This window comes from Catharus ustulatus, chromosome 28 (assembly GCF_009819885.2).
Source record: "Catharus ustulatus isolate bCatUst1 chromosome 28, bCatUst1.pri.v2, whole genome shotgun sequence".
NCBI lineage: Eukaryota > Metazoa > Chordata > Aves > Passeriformes > Turdidae > Catharus > Catharus ustulatus.
This window is the reverse complement of record NC_046248.1, coordinates 4,894,187-4,912,151: the sequence shown is the minus strand read 5'-3', so window position 1 is coordinate 4,912,151 and position 17,965 is coordinate 4,894,187. Positions and strand designations below refer to the sequence as shown.

Here is a 17,965-nt window from a genome sequence, read left to right as displayed (position 1 = left end):
CAAAGCCCAGCCGCAGCTGCTGGGTCACCTTTGAACCCACGCCAAACAAGGACAGACCCAAAACAAGCGAGGCAAAACGCTGTTTGTCATTGTCTGCGCTCCGACGGACACCTGGGGGCAGTTTGGGAGCAGGGTCGTGTCCCAGGCAGGTCACCACGGTCTGCAGGGTTGGCACCCCAGCCCCGCCGGGAGCCCCGTGCTGTCCCCAAGGCGGGGCCCCAGGGCATCACAGCGATCGCAGCCGAGCCCCCGCGCAGCTGTTGTTGAATGGGGCGGCTGTGGAGAAGCTGCTCCCTGCGGCGGCCGGGGCAGCAGCCTGGCCGGGGGCCGGCCCGGGGGCGGGGGGGTGAGCGGGGCTGCACAAGGCTCCCATTATCCAGGGGTAATCACCCAGCCCAACACGGCCCGGCCCCTCCGGCAGCCCGGGGCAGAGCCGGGAGGAGCGCAGCAAACCCCGCCAGGTGCTGCGAGCTGCCCACAGCTAGCCCGGCAGGACAGCCGGCCCCCAGTGTCCCTGTCCTGTCACAGCCTGGCTCCGTGCCTCAGTTTCCCCCAGGTCAATCCGAGCCAGAGGGGCTATTGGAGGACAAAGGTTTTCTTCTTCTTCTCCTTCCCCATTCACCCGAAACTCATTGATTCAGGTTCATCACACGAGGACAGACCCAGGGGCTGCCCAAACTCCCAGGAGCTGTGTCAGTGCTCTCCTCCCGTTCTCAGCCTAGAGGCTCTGAACTTTTGCACATCCTTTCCTCTCCTCCACCTGCTTTCCCTGCAGCATTCCTGTCCCCCGGCAGCAGGAGCCGCATCCCTCCGACCCTCCCTGAGCCACCCAAGGGCTGGGCTGCAGGTTCCCCTGAGGCACAGCATTCCTCCTGGGAATGTCTCAGCACCTCTCCCACGGCCAGCCCCCTGTGCTGGCCCCCGGCCCCAGCGCTGCTCCCCGGCTGGTGCCATGCAGGGGCCCTTCCCATGCCCTCCTCCACCTCCTCCTCCTCCTCCTCCTCTGCATGCCTGACCAGCACCCCCTCACAAGACTTTCCCAGCCAAACACTCAGTGATTCATCGGAAATGATTAAGTTTTTTCCCCAGGAGATCAGTTGCTTAAAATGGCAATGCTGGGCAGAGATAAGGCTCAGAGCCCTCGTGCTGCTGCTGGACAGGGGAGGCCTCCTCCCTTTGCTGGGAAGAACAAGTGCAAGGGAGCTGTGCCAGGATGCTCAGGAGCTGCTCTCCGGCCCTACAGCCACAGTTTGGGGATTCTGTCACACCTTATGGCAGGAACTCCCTGTCTGTGGTGGGGACATCCACCCTGAGTGGGTCCCCCAGGCTCAGGGACTCTGTGACAATGTTCTCACTCTTCCCCTCCCTCCAAAGGTCAGGATGAAGCACCGGAGGAGCCTCAGGCTCTGCTGTCCTTGGAGAAGGGAAAGGGATGTTCGTCTTGGCACAAAACACCCCAAAAATGCCACCCCGAGAGGGAAGGAAGCCCAGGGGAAAGCAACCACCAAAGTCAAACAAACAAAGCGGGAGAACGCGGCTGACACGCCCCTGGTGCATTTTGTTCTGGGGCTAACTTTTATTCCACGTTAAAAATAAAGCAGAATGTTGCTAAGAAAACCTCTGCAGAAATTTCCCAGCAGTTGGAAAGGGCAATGCCAATCCCTGGGGAAAACAGGCTGAGGAGCATGCCACCCTCAGACAGCCTCCTGCTCTCACTGCATGGCTCTGCCTCCAGCTGGTCAGGCTTCAGCCTGCTTAACTTTGAAGAAAATTCAAAGTGCTTTTTTCCCCCATCACTGATAAACGAATGGTTCTGGGGAAGAGGGGCAGGGTTTGAAGGCAAAGCATGAACAGATGGCATTAAATCACCCTGCCACGCTGTGTGTGGCACCCGGCGGGCTCGGGGACTCTGCGTGGGGAGCGTGGCAGGCTGGCCACCTTCATCTTCCCTCCCTGCTGCCTGATCTCACGCCTTCTTGTTTATCTGCTTGCTTAATGGATTTGACTGCAGGCCCCACTCGCAGCGATGCTCACAAGCTGTGGATGAGGCTCCCGTGTCGCAGTCCCACGCACACAGCTGGGGTGGGAAAGGCAGGGAGCAGAGGTCTGGCTCCCCCTGAGGCACAGAGCAGCTCCCACAGCTCTGGCAGTGGAGGGAACATTGGTGCCTGGGCCCCCACAGCTCCCAGCGCTCTCCTCCTCCATCCCTCCTGCCACCTCTCAGACGAGGCTGTGCCTGGGCAGGCAGTTCTGCCTCTGGCAGTGGTGGGGCTTTGCCAGTCCCTGGCACAGCTGCTGGAAACCTGGGATCCACAGGACCCTGCCCAGGGCAGGGCTGATTTCCCGGCATTATCTGAGCATCGCAGGTTGCAGAAATGATCTGCAAGTGTGCAATTGCATTTGCCTCCCTCCTCTGCCTCCTGCTGGGCCTGGCTCTCTGCAGCCGGAGGGGAGCGATGGCCAGCACGGAGCCAGGCCTGGGGCTGTGCATCCCAGCACACACCACAGCCCCTTCCACCCTTTCCTGCACTCCCACATAGATCCCTGCTGATACGGGAGCCTTGGGATGCTGCCAGAGGGAGCTGGCCCAGCGTGGGCCGTGCCTGTGCCTGTCCTGACACGCGGCTCAGCGTGTCCCAGGTGGGACGGGGGCCCTGTGCCTCCCCCAGGCCCTGCAGCCAGGCCCAGAGGGGCTGGGGGGAGCTTGGGGTGACAGCTCTGTGACAGCTGCCCCCAGTGAACCCCACCAGTGCCCATGGGCTGGGACTGGCCCACAGCAGTGCCCATGGACTGGGGGCTGGCCCACACCAGTGCCCATGGACTGGGGGCTGGCCCACAGCAGTGCCCATGGACTGGGGGCTGGCCCACACCAGTGCCTGTGGGCTGGGGACTGACCCACACCAGTGCCCATGGGCTGGGGGCTGACCCACACCAGTGCCCATGGCTGGGGGCTGGCCCACACCAGTGCCCATGGGCTGGGGACTGACCCACACCAGTGCCCATGGCTGGGGACTGGCCCACACCAGTGCCTGTGGGCTGGGGACTGACCCACACCAGTGCCCATGGGCTGGGGGCTGGCCCACACCAGTGCCCATGGGCTGGGGGCTGGCCCACACCAGTGCCCATGGCTGGGGGCTGGCCCACACCAGTTCCCATGGGCTGGGGGCTGGCCCACACCAGTGTCCATGGGCTGGGGGCTGGCCCACACCAGTGCCCATGGGCTGGGGACTGGCCTGGTTCTGGTGCCCATGGGCTTTGCACTCCTGTGCTGTCCAGCCTTGGGCTCTCTGCTCCCTGGGTGCCATGAGGTCACTTTAGGGTACCCCTGCCCCATGTCTGTTCACCTCTGGGAGCTCTCTTCGAGGCCTGTATCCTCCAGCTCAGGAAAACGCCTCCTTCCACCCCCCTTCCTCGGCTTGGCTCCCAGCAGCTCCTTTGTGTCTCCCCTCTCCTTCCTCTCCTCTTGTGCAGGGCCTTTCTGTGGGGATTATTAACCATGGCTACGGGGCCTTTGTTCAGGAGGGGCTGGAGCGGAGTGAGGAGCGGGGAGGGTGGAGGAAGGAAGGACAGGAGCGGAAGGAGAGAAGGAAGGTGGGAGGGAGGGGGAAAGGAAGGTGACATCTGGATTTCTGTCACGGAGGACTGCGATTTTTGGAGCAGCTGTGCCGGGGGATCAACGGATGCAGAGCGGTGGCAAAGCCCCAAAAAGGAACTGAGAGCAGTGGCAAAGCCCCAAAAAGGAACTGAGCTGGCAAGGTGCACCCAGCCCAGTGTAGAGCGCTCATCACCCTGCCCTGCTGATGGTGACAGAGGACAGAAGCAGCACCCCAGGGCTCCAGGAGTGGCTTTGGGTGCACAGGGGTGGCAGGGAAGGCTCTGGAGCCATGCAGCCCTTCCCTCGCTCCCTGGCTCAGGAGCTGCATGCGGGGCGGATGGACAAGGACAGCTGGGGCACGCCTGGGAGAACCTTATCCAGCTGAGAGCCACTGCCAGGGCACGAGGAGAAGGAGCCCTCAGGCCAGGGCTGTCACTCGACATCCTGGGGGTACAGGAGCCCCCCAGCCCGGAGCAGGTGCAGCCCTGGGACAGGGTGTGACAGCCACGTCCTGCCATGGCTCACGCACGTTCAGCTGGGCTGCTCACGTCTGGCTCCCAGGCTGCTCTCCCAGCTGGGGAGCACTGCAGGCACAGAGCAAGGGCCAGGATATGGGGATGGCAGCCGATGGGGTGGCTTGGGGAAGCCAGGAGTTATTTATAAACTGTCCTTTTCCTTGGGAGCACTTCCGAGTCCATCTCCCCCCGTGCCGGCCGGAAAAAGGCCCCATTGTGCTGGCGCCGGCTGGGACAGGGCTGGGCACTCACCCACACAATGGGGCACACGATGGGCTCGGCTCTGGGGTCTGCCCAGGGTCCCAGCCATGCTCAGCCAGCACTTGTCAACGCCACAGCTGAGGAGGAGCGGCCAGGAGGAACAGCCCTGCGCTGTGCTCCCTGTCACCCAGCTTTTCCTGCTCCCTGCTGCCAAGGAAGGGAGGAGAAGCCGGGATGGGGACACAGCATCACTCCCTGGGCTCGCCTGCAGGGATCTCTTCCTCCTGGCTTTGTCTGCAGGGCTCCCCCAGGACGACTCATTAGCATCATCTGTGACAAAGCCAAATGAAATATCAGCCCTGTCAGGCCCAGCTTTGGGGGAGCCCCTCTTGCAGGGGATCCCTCTGGAGGTCCTTGGGGAAGGTTCCCTGTGCAAAGGGGTGGTGGCAGCCAAGGGCTGCCCTGGATGAGGCAGCACGCAGGGCACAGTCCCACAGCACTGGGGACACAATGAAGTACAAGGGCCCAGGGGAATGGTGGGGCTGGCCTGGCCAAAGAGGAATTTCTTCTTGCAGCACTTTCCCATGGAAGAGCACTTGCTTTTCCCAGAGCTGTCTGGCCATGCTCCAGGAGGAGATAGATATCCCAGCTCCCATTGTGGGGAGACACAAAACCCTCCAGGAACCCGGCGAGCAGCGCTCGTGCTCCTGCTCTCGCACAGGGCTGCAGGGTGAGCGAAGGCAGGGCAGGCTGTGGCTGCTGGGGACACCGGGCTGGGCTCCCTGCAGCTCCACATCCTTCCTCAGGGTCTCCCCTGCAGCCTGGGGCTGTTCCCTGCCCACGGGGTACGTGCTGTGGGGATTCCATCACCTGCCCTTCAAAGAACAGAGGAAGAGCGAGGCAGAGCGTCCTGGAGCAGAGCCCGAGTGCGGCCGGGGGATTTTCCGGAGCGGATGCAGCCAATGAGCCATTGTTCCACTGTGGGCTGCGAGCACGGGGCTGCAGGTGCCTGCCACGGGCTGCCCCACGCTGGGCAGGGCTGTCCTCAGGGGACCCCAGGTAAGGCTGATGCAGTGCCCAGCAGGACCGAGCTGCGGCCTTGGCCCGGCTGTCGGGGCTGCCACACGCCCGGGATGTGCAGGGAAGGACACCCTGGGGATGGTCCCTGCTGCTGGGGCAACTGGGAGCAAACTGGGAGTGCTGGAGTGATGCCAGCAGCACCCACATCACCCACACTCCAGAAATTCCTTCAGGAGGTGCCCAAGGAACAAAGGTGGCAGGACAAGATTATGGGGCTGGAATATCCACCCAGGTATGCCAGGCTGCAGAGAATCCCTCAAGCACTGGGACACCTCCCTGTCTGCCTCTGCTTCCAGATCAATCCAGAAGGACTCAGGGCTGTGGCAGCCCTGGATCTGCCATCCTCTGGCTGCTGTTTTTCTGGAATGCAGGGTGAGCTCAGCAGAGGGAAGGCAGCTCAGAGCAGTGATGCAGCAGCCCCGTGGCCGGGCTCGGTGCCAGCACAGTCACTGCTCCTTTCTCGGGGCTCCCGCCTCGCTGCCCGGGGTGTGCTGCTTCCCTCCTTGGCCCCACACTGGCCAGAGCCTCCTGTGCTGCACATGGCTTTCCCCTAGGTCATCATCCACTGTACTCACACTCTCCTTCCTTAAAAAGCCTTGAGCTGCATTTTCCTGAACTTGTCATCACCTTGAGGGCAGCAGGGCTGGACCATCCCCTGGGCCTGCTCCAGGTAACCTCGATCTGAGCCACGGCCATGGCTTTATTTTTATATCTCCTGCAGGAAACTGCTTGGTGGGATGAGAACAGCTCTGCCCTGTCCCCGCAGGGGATCCTGCTGGCAAGTGCACACCTTCCCTGTGCCAGGGCTGAGGCTGGCACAGACTCATCTCATGTATGCACACTGCAGTCCATGGGTGCCCCCTGTGCTGTTTGGAACCAGGGTCGGGGCTGGTACCAAGCCCTGTCCATCCCATGCATGGTGCCTGCTCTGTCCTGGCTCCTGAACCCCATCCCATCACTCCATCCCTTCTCCCAAATTCCTCTCCAACTCTCCCAGAGCCCCTTTTGGCACTGGAAGGGGCTCCAAGGTCTCGTCCTCCTGTTCTCCAAGCTGGACAGTCCCAGCTCTCCCAGGCTGGCTCCAGAGCAGAGCTGCTGCATCCCCTGAGCATCCCTGTGCCCTCCTCTGGGACTGAGGCACGGTTAGATGGGATAACAGGGAGAAATTCCTCCCTGTGAAGGTGGTGAGGCCCTGGCACAGGATGGCCAGAGAAGCTGTGGCTGCCCCATCCCTGCAGTGTCCAAGGCCAGGTTGGACAGGGTGTGCATCAATCTGGGGTATGGGAAAGTGTCCCTGCACCATGAGCTTTAGCTCTTACTGTAGTGGTCAGGCAAATCCACTTCCACAAGAGATCAGTAACTAGCTCCGTATTATAATACTGATTCATATGCATATTCATTTCTGTTCCATTGGAATATACCAGTATACAATTTAAATAAAAGCATATTAATGAATATAAGCACATTCACTAATTAAATCGTTATTAATACTATATAACATTCACAAACACTTCATTTCCTCGTTGAACAAACTGCCAAAACCCAGCGGCGCGAGCGCGGGGAGCGAGGACTTTAAACGAGTGACCACTGTTGTGACCCCACCGGGAGCCACTCCCCGGCCACCTCCGGCCCCGCGGCGCTCACCAGCAGCCAGCAGCCATCCGGCGACGCCCATCGCGGAAGAGCTGCGGAGCCTCAAGGACGGGAAGGACCACGGGGGGACCATGGATGGGCAGCGGGAGCTACGGAGGGGGCTGCGCCTGCTGCGGGACGGGCTGATGCTGCTGCTGGAGCTGAGCTCCGCGCTGTGCTCCTGGCTGCTGGCCGCGCTGCTGTGGCTGCTGCTGTGGCTGCTGTGGCTACCGCTGGCCGCGGCCGCGCTGCTGTGGCTCTTGTGGCTGCTGCTGGCGCTGCTGCGCGGGTGCTGCGCGGGCACGGAGCGGCTGTCGGGGCTGTCGGGGCTGTCGGGGCTGTCGGGGCTGTCAGGACCTTCGGCCCCGGTGCAGCTCGGGCAGGCGCTGGGCGTTGGCACCTGGATGCTGATGGACCCTGGCACAGTGTGCGTGGCTGGCGCACGGAGCCTCTCTACACTGCTCGCTGCCCTCTGGGACTCGCTGGCTGGGTCTGTTCTCAGTGCCAGGGAACTGCTGGCCCCGTTCCTGGCGCACGTGGCCACTACAGCCCCTGCCGTGGCCATCCGACTTTGGCTGCACTTCCAGCACCTCTATTCTGCCACTGTGGTCTTCATCAATGTCTACTTCGTCGTCTACAACCTGGCTGTTGTGTGTCACAGTGGTGCCCAGAGCCTCCACACGCTGTTTGTCACCCTCTGGGACTCACTCCCCCGTCTCATTTTCGGGGTCACTGACCTACTGGCAGTATTCCTAGCACATGTGTCCAGTGGTGCCATTGCCATATCCATGCTGCTCTGGTGGCCCTGCCACATGGTCTTTCAGCTCCTCTGCTTCATCACCAAGGTCTTCATCAGCATCTGGGTTCTGGTCAGCAACCAGGTCAAGAGCCTGCTCAGCCTGTGCCTGATGGGCAGTCAGTACCTGTCCACACTGCTGGCCATCCTCTGGGACTTTCTGTCCAGTCAGATTCTCAGGGTCACCAGCGTGCTGGTGATGGTCCTGGCGTACGTGTTCAGGGTCCTGTTTTTCCTGCTGTGGTTGCCCTTCCAGCTGGTTGTCCTGCTCCACTCCTTCACCACACAGATCATCACCAGCATCTTCCTTGTCGGTGTTTACATGCTGTGGTTGCCCTTCCAGCTGGTCATCCTGCTCCACTCCTTCACCACACAGATCATCACCAGCATCTTCCTTGTCGGTGTTTACATGCTGGGGTCGCCCTTGCGCATTGCATTTTCCATTGTCATTTTCAGATTCATTTACTACAAACGGGAGCTGCTGTGGGTGCTGGCAGTGCAGGCGCTGCACTCCTTCCACCGCCGGCAGTGGGATGTGAGGTGGCTCTGCCAGGTGACTGTGTGGAAACTGGGCATGATGACCCTGGGCATGGCCATAATGACCCTGGGCATGGCCGGGTGGACCCTGTGGGTGGCCATGACCTCCCAACCCTGGCACAGGATGGTGGACTGGGTCGTGGAGGTGACCAGCAGGAGCCAAGCAGGCAGGATGATGACCCATGGAAGGAACCAGCTAAATGCAGGGCAGGGGCCACAGCCACGTGCTGCTCTGAGCCATCCCCAGACACCCAGGGAGGAGCCAGGCACGTCCTGGTGGAAAGCCCCAAGGAAACAGCAGCTGAATGCGACAACCAGGAACGCTGAGGGAACCCCCGACAACGACCCCTGGGTGCTGCTGAAAGAACAAGAGGAGCGTAAGAAATGTGTCATCTGCCAGGACCAGACCAAGACAGTCCTGCTGCTGCCCTGCAGGCACCTGTGCCTGTGCCAGGAGTGCACAGAGGTGCTCCTGCAGCAGGACATCTACCAGCGCAACTGCCCCCTGTGCCGCCAGGTGATCCGGGACACTGTCACCGTCTACCTGTGAGCCCACAGGAGGTTTTGGACTGTTTTCCCAGGAATTCAAGGGCACTCCTGTCTGCACTTCCCAGAGCTGCCAGGAGCAGCTTCCAAAGAACTGGATGGTGCTGGAAGGGCAGAACACTGTGGGGTGTCTGCTGGTCTCATTTGCTGCCTAACTAGGTTGTAGCTCTTGCTAGCAAGCACAATACTGATCTCTGCAGCAAGCTGGAAGAGTTACCTGTAGTTTTCTTGACAACATTTGCTGTTCCAAGGTCTGTTGGTTGCCTTGAGCATGCAGGAGCCCGAGATCTACAGCAGAGCACAAAAGGAGGTCTGGTCCTTCCTAGCCATCTTATCCAGCTGAGAGCCACTGCCTGGGCACAGGGGGACAGAGAGCTCTGTGGGCTCCCAAGATTTGGAGATGGGTACTGACAGGGTGGCTTGGGGAAGGTGCTTGGAGGTCCTTGGGGAAGGTTCCCTGTGCAGAGAGTGGGTGGCAGCCAAGGGCTGACCTGGATGAGGCAGCACGCAGGGCACAGTCCCACAGCACTGGGGACACAAGGTAGCACCAGGGCCCAGGGGAACGGTGGGGCTGGGCTGGCCAAAGACCAATTTCTTCTTGCAGCACTTTCCCATGGAAGAGCACTTGCTTTTCTCAGTCCTGGAGCAGAGCCCGAGTGGGGCCGGGGGATTTTCCAGAGCAGATGCAGCCAATGAGCCATTGTTCCACTGTGGGCTGCGAGCTCGGGGCTGCAGGTGCCTGCCTCGGGCTGCCCCACGCTGGGCAGGGCTGTCCTCAGGGGACCCCAGGTAAGGCTGATGCAGTGCCCAGCAGGACCGAGCTGCAGCCTTGGCCCGGCTGTCGGGGCTGCCACACGCCCGGGATGTGCAGGGGAGGGCACCCTGCGGATGGTCCCTGATGCTGGGGCAACTGGGAGCAAACTGGGAGTGCTGGAGTGATGCCAGTAGCACCCACATCACCCACACTCCAGAAATTCCTTCAGGAGGTGCCCAAGGAACAAGGGTGGCAGGACAAGATGATGGGGCTGGGATATCCACCCAGGCATGCTGAGCTCCAGAGAATCCCTCAAGCACTGGGACACCTCCCTGTCTGCCTCTGCTTCCAGATCAATCCAGAAGGACTCAGGGCTGTGGCAGCCTGGATCTGGCATCCTCTGGCTGCTGTTTTTCTGGAATGCAGGGTGAGCTCAGCAGCGGGAAGGCAGCTCAGAGCAGTGATGCAGCAGCCCCGTGGCCGGGCTCGGTGCCAGCACAATCGGTGCTGCCCAGCCCCGCTTTCCAGGCAGGGTGGGGCTGCAGGAGTCACACAGTGCCGGGCTCTGCGCTCTCAGGGCTGGCTCTGGTGGTCCCAGACAGCAGCAGAGCTTTACCTGCCCCATGCTCCGTGAGGCTGTGATGGGGATCACAAGCAGGGAGCACCTTGTCCTGCTCCCAGAAGCCGCCACGGGCACAGCTGGGTGTGCAGTGGCACCATCCCAGAGCTCCAGCACATTCATGAACATCTGGGGGACTGTCCTTGTGAGGAGGGGTCCCACCCACAGCCTGGCTGCCAGGCACCTTGGTGGAGAGCTCTGTGTCCCCACAGAGCCCTGGGAAGTGTTTCCATCCACAGCCCCACTCTACTCCCAAATCTCTGTCCCAGTCTGAGCTGCTACCAGGTGTTCCCAGCCCCTTGCACCCCTCCTCGCCCCTGTGCCTCTCTCCTGCAGGTCTGGACACCCTGGAGCTGCACATCCTACCGGAATGAGAGCGGGCAGAGCTCCCCTCCATCCCACGGAGCACGGAGAAGCTCTGCAATGGAGCCACGACCTCTGAATGCTGCAGCCACTGCCCCCCGGCCCAGCAGTGGGGAGCCCACCAGGGTGCCCCGGGCATGGCAGGGCATGGGCAGGCACCAGGAGCAGGGAGGGTGAGGCAGGTGCTCTCCAGAGGCAGGGAACGAGTGGAGCACGCCCAGCCCTTGGCTCGGCTCTCTTTTCCCTTCTCCTGTTTGGGAAAGCGACGAGAAATCCAAACATTACCATAAATGCTGAAAGCATCCTGACTCCGTCACTGGCGTGCGCTCCCTGGGGATCCGGGCGCCCGCTGCCTCGGAGCCACAGGGCCGGCCTGGCGGGGGCCAGACAGCAGCACAGACCCAGCAGGGACAGACAGACAGACAGACAGACACGGATGTGCCACCCCGACCCCAGCTCCGTTGGGGCTTCTGCCTCGCTGCCCGGGGTGTGGTGCTTGGCCCCTCACTTGGTCCAGGAGCCTCCTGCGCTGCACATGGCTTTCCCCTAGGTCATCATCCACTGTATTCACGCTTTCCTTCCTTAAAAAGCCTTGGGCTTAAGGGCTGCATTTTCCTGGACTTGTCATCACCTTGAGGGCAGCAGGGCTGGACCATCCCCTGGGGCACAGCAGAGCCAAGGCTTTGACAGCCCCATGCCTGGCTGGGATCCAGCAGAGAGGGCAGGGCCTGCTCCAGGGCTGTAACCTTGATCTGGGCCACGGCCATGGCTTTATGTGCAAACCTCCTGCAGGAAACTGCTTGGCTGGGTGACCCTGGGCTGACTGTGTCCCAAACAGGCCCAGGGGATCCTGCTGGCAAGTGCACTCCTTCCCTGTGCCAGGGCTGAGGCTGGCACAGACTCATCTCATGCATGAACACTGCAGTCCAGGGGTGCCCCCTGTGCTGTTTGGAACCAGGGTCGGGACTGGACAGTCCCAGCTCTCCCAGGCTGGCTCCAGAGCAGAGCTGCTGCATCCCCTGAGCATCCCTGTGCCCTCCTCTGGGACTGAGGCAGGGTTAGATGGGATAACAGGAAGAAATTCCTCCCTGTGAGGCCCTGGCACAGGATGGCCAGAGATGCTGTGGCTGCCCCATCCCTGGAGTGTCCAAGGCCAGGTTGGATGGGGCGTGCATCAATCTGGGGTATGGGAAAGCGTCCCTCCGCCATGAGCTTTTCCTCTTACCGTAGTGGTCAGGCAGGTCTACTTCCGTAAAGAGATAGGGAATTACCTCGATAGTCTTCATTCTGCAATTAAAAAACTGCAAAAACCGATGTCGCGCGTGGTGAAGCGAACGGTTCGTGCTAACGGGAGCTACTGGCCCTTTAAATCAACGGCAGTGGGCGTGCCCAAGCTCGAGCCCCTGCTGGAAGCCACGCCCCCGCCGCGCCCCCGCCGCATCCTGCGAACCGACCAATGGGAGGCGAGCCCAGGCTCAGCCCTCGCCGCTGATTGGTCGCTTCGCCGCACGGCGGCGGGTGCCAAGATGGCTGCGCCCATGGCGGAGGGGCCCCGCGGCTGAGCTGCCGTACGGGCCCCGCGGCGAGCATGGACGTGCTGTTCGCGCTGCTCCGCGGGCTGCGCCTGCTGCTCGACCTGCTGCTGCTGGTGCTCGACCTCAACTTCTTCCTGGTGTCCTCGCTGGTGTCCGCGCTGCTGTGGCTGCTGGCCGCGGTGTCCAGCCTGCCCGCGGCCGCGGCCGGCGCGGTGGTGGCGTGCTGGGATGCGCTGGTGCTGGTGCGGGGATGCTGCGGGGCCATGGAGGCCATGCGGGCGGCCGGGCACCTGGTGTCGCACCTGGCGCTGCGGGGCCGGGAGCTGGCGCAGCGAGGGCTGGGCGCCGTGCTGGGCTGCGGGCAGGCGCTGGGCCGGCAGCTGTGCGAGGCGCTGGCCATCGGCACCAGCCTGCTGATGTACCTGGTCAACAGCCTGGTGAACGTGTGTCTCATCGGCACGCAGAACCTCTTCACGCTGCTCGCCGCCCTCTGGGACTCGCTGGTCGGGCCCGTCGTTAGGGTCACTGACCTGCTGGCCGCCTTCCTGGCACATGTGTCCAGCGGTGCCATCGCCGTGTCCATCCTGCTGTGGTCGCCCTGCCAGATGGCCTTCGAGCTGCTCTGCTCCGCCACCGAGCTCTTCATCAGCGTCTTCTTCGTCAATGTTTATGGGCTAGGCTTGCTGCTGCTCATCGTGGTGGTCAGCGCCTTCGTGTTCAACCCCGGGCTGCTGTGGACGCTGACGGGATACCTGCTGGGCTACTTCCACACGCTGCCCTCCTTCCGCCGCCTGCAGCGGGACGCGTGGCGGCTCTACCAGGTGGCCGTGCTGACCCTGGGGGTGGCCATGACCTCCCAGCCCTGGCGCAGGCTGGTGGACTGGATCCTGCAGGTGACCGACTGGAGCCTGCAGGTGACCAGCTGGAGCCGGGGAGGCAGGATGGTGAACCAGGGCAGTGAGCAGCGCCGGGCTGCGGCTGCCCCCAGAGCCGCGGCCACCGGCAGGGTGACGGCCGAGCAGGAGGAGCAGCCGGGTGCAGAACAAGGGCCACAGCCCCGTCCTGCTCTGAGCCGTGCTGGGGCAGGGCAGCGTCCCCAGACAGCCAGGGAGGAGCCAGGCACGTCCTGGTGGAAAGCCCCAAGGAAACAGCAGCTGAATGCGACAACCAGGAACGCCGAGGGAACCCCCGACAATGACCCCTGGGTGCTGCTGAAAGAACAAGAGGAGCGTAAGAAATGTGTCATCTGCCAGGACCAGACCAAGACAGTCCTGCTGCTGCCCTGCAGGCACCTGTGCCTGTGCCAGGAGTGCACAGAGGTGCTCCTGCAGCAGGACATCTACCAGCGCAACTGCCCCCTGTGCCGCCAGGTGATCCTGCAGACTCTCAATGTCTACCTGTGAGCCCACGGGGGGCTTGGGCTTTTTTCCCAGGAGGTCAAGGACACCCCTGTCTGCACTTCCCAGAGCTGCCAGGAGCAGCTTCCAAAGAACTGTGGATGGTGCTGGAAGAGCAGAAGCTGTGAGGTGTCTGCTGGTCACATTTGCTGCCTAACTAGGTTGTAGCTCTTGCTAGCAAGCACAATACTGATCTCTGCAGCAAGCTGGAAGAGTTACCTGGTTTTTTGTTGACAACATTTGCTGTTTCAGGGCCTGTTGCCTTGTGCCTGCAGCCTGAGATCCAAAGCAGAGCTCAGAAAAATGCTCTGGTCTCTCCTAGCCAAAGCTGATTGGAAGGTCAAAGGCTGTGCCCTCCTGGCAATCACAGAGGGTGGTTCAAGGCAAGGGAGGCTTTTTTCCCAAGGTCTCACTAGAAAATTACCTGGCAGGCTGCATCCAGGCCTGTTTCCTCCTCCCACCATCAAAGTGGAGGAGCTCTGTGGGAAAAGGGAAGAGTGCTCTGTTTGCAAGGCCCAGGGAGAGCACGAAGCACACTCGAGTTTTCTAGTGTTTACTGAGCCTGGCTCTCAGCTGGAGAGCAGCTTTCTGGGGTACTTCAACACCTCAGTGGCTTTACTTTGAGAGGGATCTCGCTTGCCAGGGCAGCATGGAGCTGTGATGAACTCGGGCTCCCTGCAGAGCTCAGTGTTGCTGCTGCTTCCACGCATCACCTATGCAAGACTAGCGAGCACACGGCAGGTTACCTGCACGGGGAGGCTGGGGGGAGCCACTCCTCTGCAGGGCTGGTGGTGCTGTTTGGGGACCCTGAGGAGTGGCCCCCCAGCCAGTTCTCCCAGCTCTGGCAACAGCAGCAGCCCAGATTTGAGCCAAGGCTGGAGAATCCTCTCCAAAAAGCACACATTTGCAGGCTGAGAGTGCCATGGAACAGGGAGGGTCACTCCAGAGCTTGCTGGCTCCTTCCCAGGCTGGGCTGGCTAGAGGAAGGAACTCTTTGGGAGGAGAGGGAGCATCCCAAAGCTCCTGGGAGCTCACAGACATTCCAGCTCCAGGCACAGTTTCTGCACATCCATGCTGTGGATCTGCAGTTGTGTGCACGGAGCAGTACCAGGACCATGGATATCTTGGATGAGGGCAGGGCTGTACTGTTCTTTTGTCTTGTTGTCTGTCACAGTGTAGCTCCTTTCATTCAGAAGTGTCCCCTGAAGTCCACCAAGTGCATCCCATCCTGTCTGGGGGAGGCCTGAGATGGCTCATCCCAGCTTGGGCAACCAGCACCATTCCAAGAAATGGCTGGGCTGCAAAAGGCCCTCACTCTAAAAAGCTTTTCCTTTTCCAGCTGCTTGCCTGAGGTCAGCCACACGCCACAGCCAATTTTGGCTGGAACCAAACCGGGGAGAGTCTTGACTCTGGACTGCAAGCCAAGAGCCTGAGGGCAGCTGGCATGGTTCTCCTTCTATTTTCCTTCTTGATTAGCAATTTAAGCCAAAACAGAAGGAGCAGAGAGGCCAGACTGAGCTGAGAGATGCCTCTGAGCTGTAAAGCTGAGCTCTAGCAAGGAACTATCTTCTTGTTGAGTGGCTTTGCTTGGAAAGGCTCTGCCAGGGCTGGTTGCTCTCACATTTCCTGGGAGCTGGAAGGATTCCCTGAGCCAAGCCAGGCTCTTGAGCACTAATGGGTGTTAGAAGGGCTCTCAGCTGCTTCCACTCCACTTCAAAGGGATGCAAAGTTCCCCATTACTCAAACTCTTGTCCCCACACTCCTCCCTTGGTCATGTTGGCTCTCTCCAGCCACCAACACTTGGGAGCAGCCAAACTCTCACCAGGGAAGGGAGTGTGAGCCCAGGCTCTGGCTTGTCCCAGGCACTTGCAGAGGAGTCAGGGAGCTGCACCTGGAGTCACTCAGGAGTGGGATTGTGGCCACAGGCAGCAGCATTCCCTTGGGACCAGCTCATGGATCAGGAGGTGCAACGTTCCCTACATGAGTTACAGGCTGGGGGGGAAAGGACACCTCCCCAAAACTGCAGTTTGTTCCCTTAACCCCCTTTTTTTTTTTTTTGTATTATTATAGCAGTCACGCTTGTTTGTCTAGGGCCTGTTTGCTGTTTATAAGAGAAGGCTTTGCCTTAAGTAACTCTTTGCACTATGTACTAGATACTGAGCAGATTAAAATCTCCTTTACCAAAAACTGGGCATTACCTCATCCTTGGAAAGGTTTTCTTTTTTTGAAATGTGTGTTTATGTCTCCTTTATCCACCCCTGGAAAGCCCATGACTCCCCACAAAAGGTCATCATCACCTGCAGGCTCAGGGGTGTCTGCCCCCAGAAAAGCAGAGCTGTGGGATACCCTGGAGCCCAGCTGCTGCACAGGGAAAATCCAGCACCCAGGAAATGAATTTACACCCAAACCCACTCTGGGTGGGCTTGGCAGAGCTGGCAGCCCCCAACTCCTGCTCTGCCAACCCACAAGGAGAGGAGCTGGTTGTGATGTACCCCACCAGGGGACAGGGAGAAGGGGCTGGGGTTTCCCAGCATGTTCCAGGCTGGCAGGAACATGCTGGGACATGTTCATTCCTGTTCCTGCACGTATCTGATGCCTCAACATCCTGTACCAGACTGTTCCTGGGATGGAGGCAGCACCAGGGCCTTGCACAAAGGCTGTGGCAGGCTCAGGGTTACCATGAGCAGATGCATTTGCTGCACAAGGAGCTACTCCCTGGCTGGGATCTGAGCTCCTGGCAGGTTGCTTTGTGCTTTTATAAGCACTCTCTGCTTCCCCAGCATCCTCATAAATTGTTTGGACCCTGATGGGCAGAGACTCCAGGAGTCCTGGCTTGCCCTGCCCTGGCAGGACCATGCCAGCAAAGTGGCTCATTTTAATCAGGATGGGAAGCAGGAGAGAGGAGATGGGAGCTGCTGGGAGGGCAGAAAGAGGCAGATATCTGCTCAGGCACAGGGAGGAGGGCAGTGCTGGCAGATGGGTGATAACTGGGTGAACTGAGGCACTTCTCTTGCTGCCAGGGTGTGACCCGAGGCTGGCTGGGCAGCAGAAGGGGCAGGAGGGTGGGATCAGCAGGGGAATATCTGCTGCCATGCCCTGCACAGGCAGGATACTCCCAGCCCAGCACCCCCAGCAGGGGATGGGAAGGGTGTTGGGCCACCTCAGGCCACTGCTTTCCCAGAGAGGACAGGATGTGCAGGACACAGCCCTCCCCCGGGAGCCATCCTGCACACACTTGGCTCCATCTCTGCTCGAGCAGCCAGCAATTGCAGGAGGAAAATGAAAATGCACCCACCTCCCTGCTAATGGGCGAGGTCTGTGAGCCCTGCCTGCCTTGGCACTTTGGTTTTTGGTGCAGGGCAGCAGCAATACCCACAGACCACTCCAGGAGAAGATTTGGAGTCCTCGGGGTATTCCCTGCTGCAGAACATGCTTGGGAGGCTCCCACATGGCTGCTCTCAGCTCATCAAAGTTCCGAGAGCCTTCCCCAAGGAGGGAGGAACGTGATGCTGCCGGGTGACCCCAGTTTGGGGTGGTCGGCTCTGGCAGCCCGCTGAAAGCAGGAGCCCCCAGGCGCTGGGAAAAATCCCATTGTCAGCCCAGCTGCAGCTCCCCCGCCCTAATGAGCGGCTTGTCACAGCCTGGGGACAACAGGCACGGTCTGCCTGCCAGCAGGGAGCGGGGGGACAGCCGGGAGCGCAGATGTGGCACAGCAGGAGCGGGGAGTGATACCCGGCCGGGAGGGAGGGAGCAGGTGAGGATCAGCAGCACAACCACGGGGGGCCTTTGGGCTGCTGCCGGCACCAGCCTGGGCTCTCATTAGTGACCCAGCACAGGGACACGGAGGGGCTGAGGCTGGCGGGGACATCGAGGTCACCCAGCCTAGAGCAGCTTGCATGGCACTGGGGACAGTGGGGTTCCCAAAATCTCAGTGTAGGGAGACTCTGCTGCGCCTCTGAGCAGCCATGCCAGGGTTTGATCAGCACAGAGATGCTGGCACCTCATCCCTGCTTGTTGGGAAGGGCTTGAGTTTGGAGGAGCTGATCCTTCATCCTCTTGGACACCTCTCCAGGACATCCCTGAAGGAGCCAGTGTCTGCTCTCCTAAAGTCCAGGCTTTTAGAAGTGGTCCTTTTCTTGCCCACCCCACTCCCATGTGAGCAAGGACTGTCCCCTCCCCTGCCATTCCAGGTTCAAGGTCTCCTTACCAGGTCAGCAGTCCTGAAGATGTCTGGGAGGGTTCCCTGCACTTGTCAGCGATGAGGCCTCTCAACCTGGGCTGTAACCAAACTTTTGGCTGGAGCAGGAGCCCTCCTGCTGCTGCCAGGAGTCACCAGGCCACCCTTCACCACTGGGGGCATTTCCACTCTCCGACACCATAAGCACTGTGCAGCTG

General features: G+C 60.7%; 2 protein-coding genes across 2 annotated transcripts; both read left to right on the top strand.

Moving 5' to 3' along the window:
* Window positions 1-7,340: 7,340 nt before the first annotated feature.
* On the top strand, window positions 7,341-9,109 carry LOC117008155 (E3 ubiquitin-protein ligase RNF26-like). Its single transcript, XM_033081757.1, has 2 exons — window positions 7,341-8,141; window positions 8,229-9,109. Exons 1-2 carry the CDS (start codon window positions 7,428-7,430, stop codon window positions 8,904-8,906), a joined length of 1,392 nt encoding a protein of 463 aa, XP_032937648.1. The 5' UTR covers window positions 7,341-7,427; the 3' UTR covers window positions 8,907-9,109.
* Window positions 9,110-12,150: 3,041 nt separating this feature from the next.
* On the top strand, window positions 12,151-15,757 carry RNF26 (ring finger protein 26). Its single transcript, XM_033081758.2, has one exon. It carries the CDS (start codon window positions 12,227-12,229, stop codon window positions 13,574-13,576), a length of 1,350 nt encoding a protein of 449 aa, XP_032937649.1. The 5' UTR covers window positions 12,151-12,226; the 3' UTR covers window positions 13,577-15,757.
* Window positions 15,758-17,965: the final 2,208 nt, after the last annotated feature.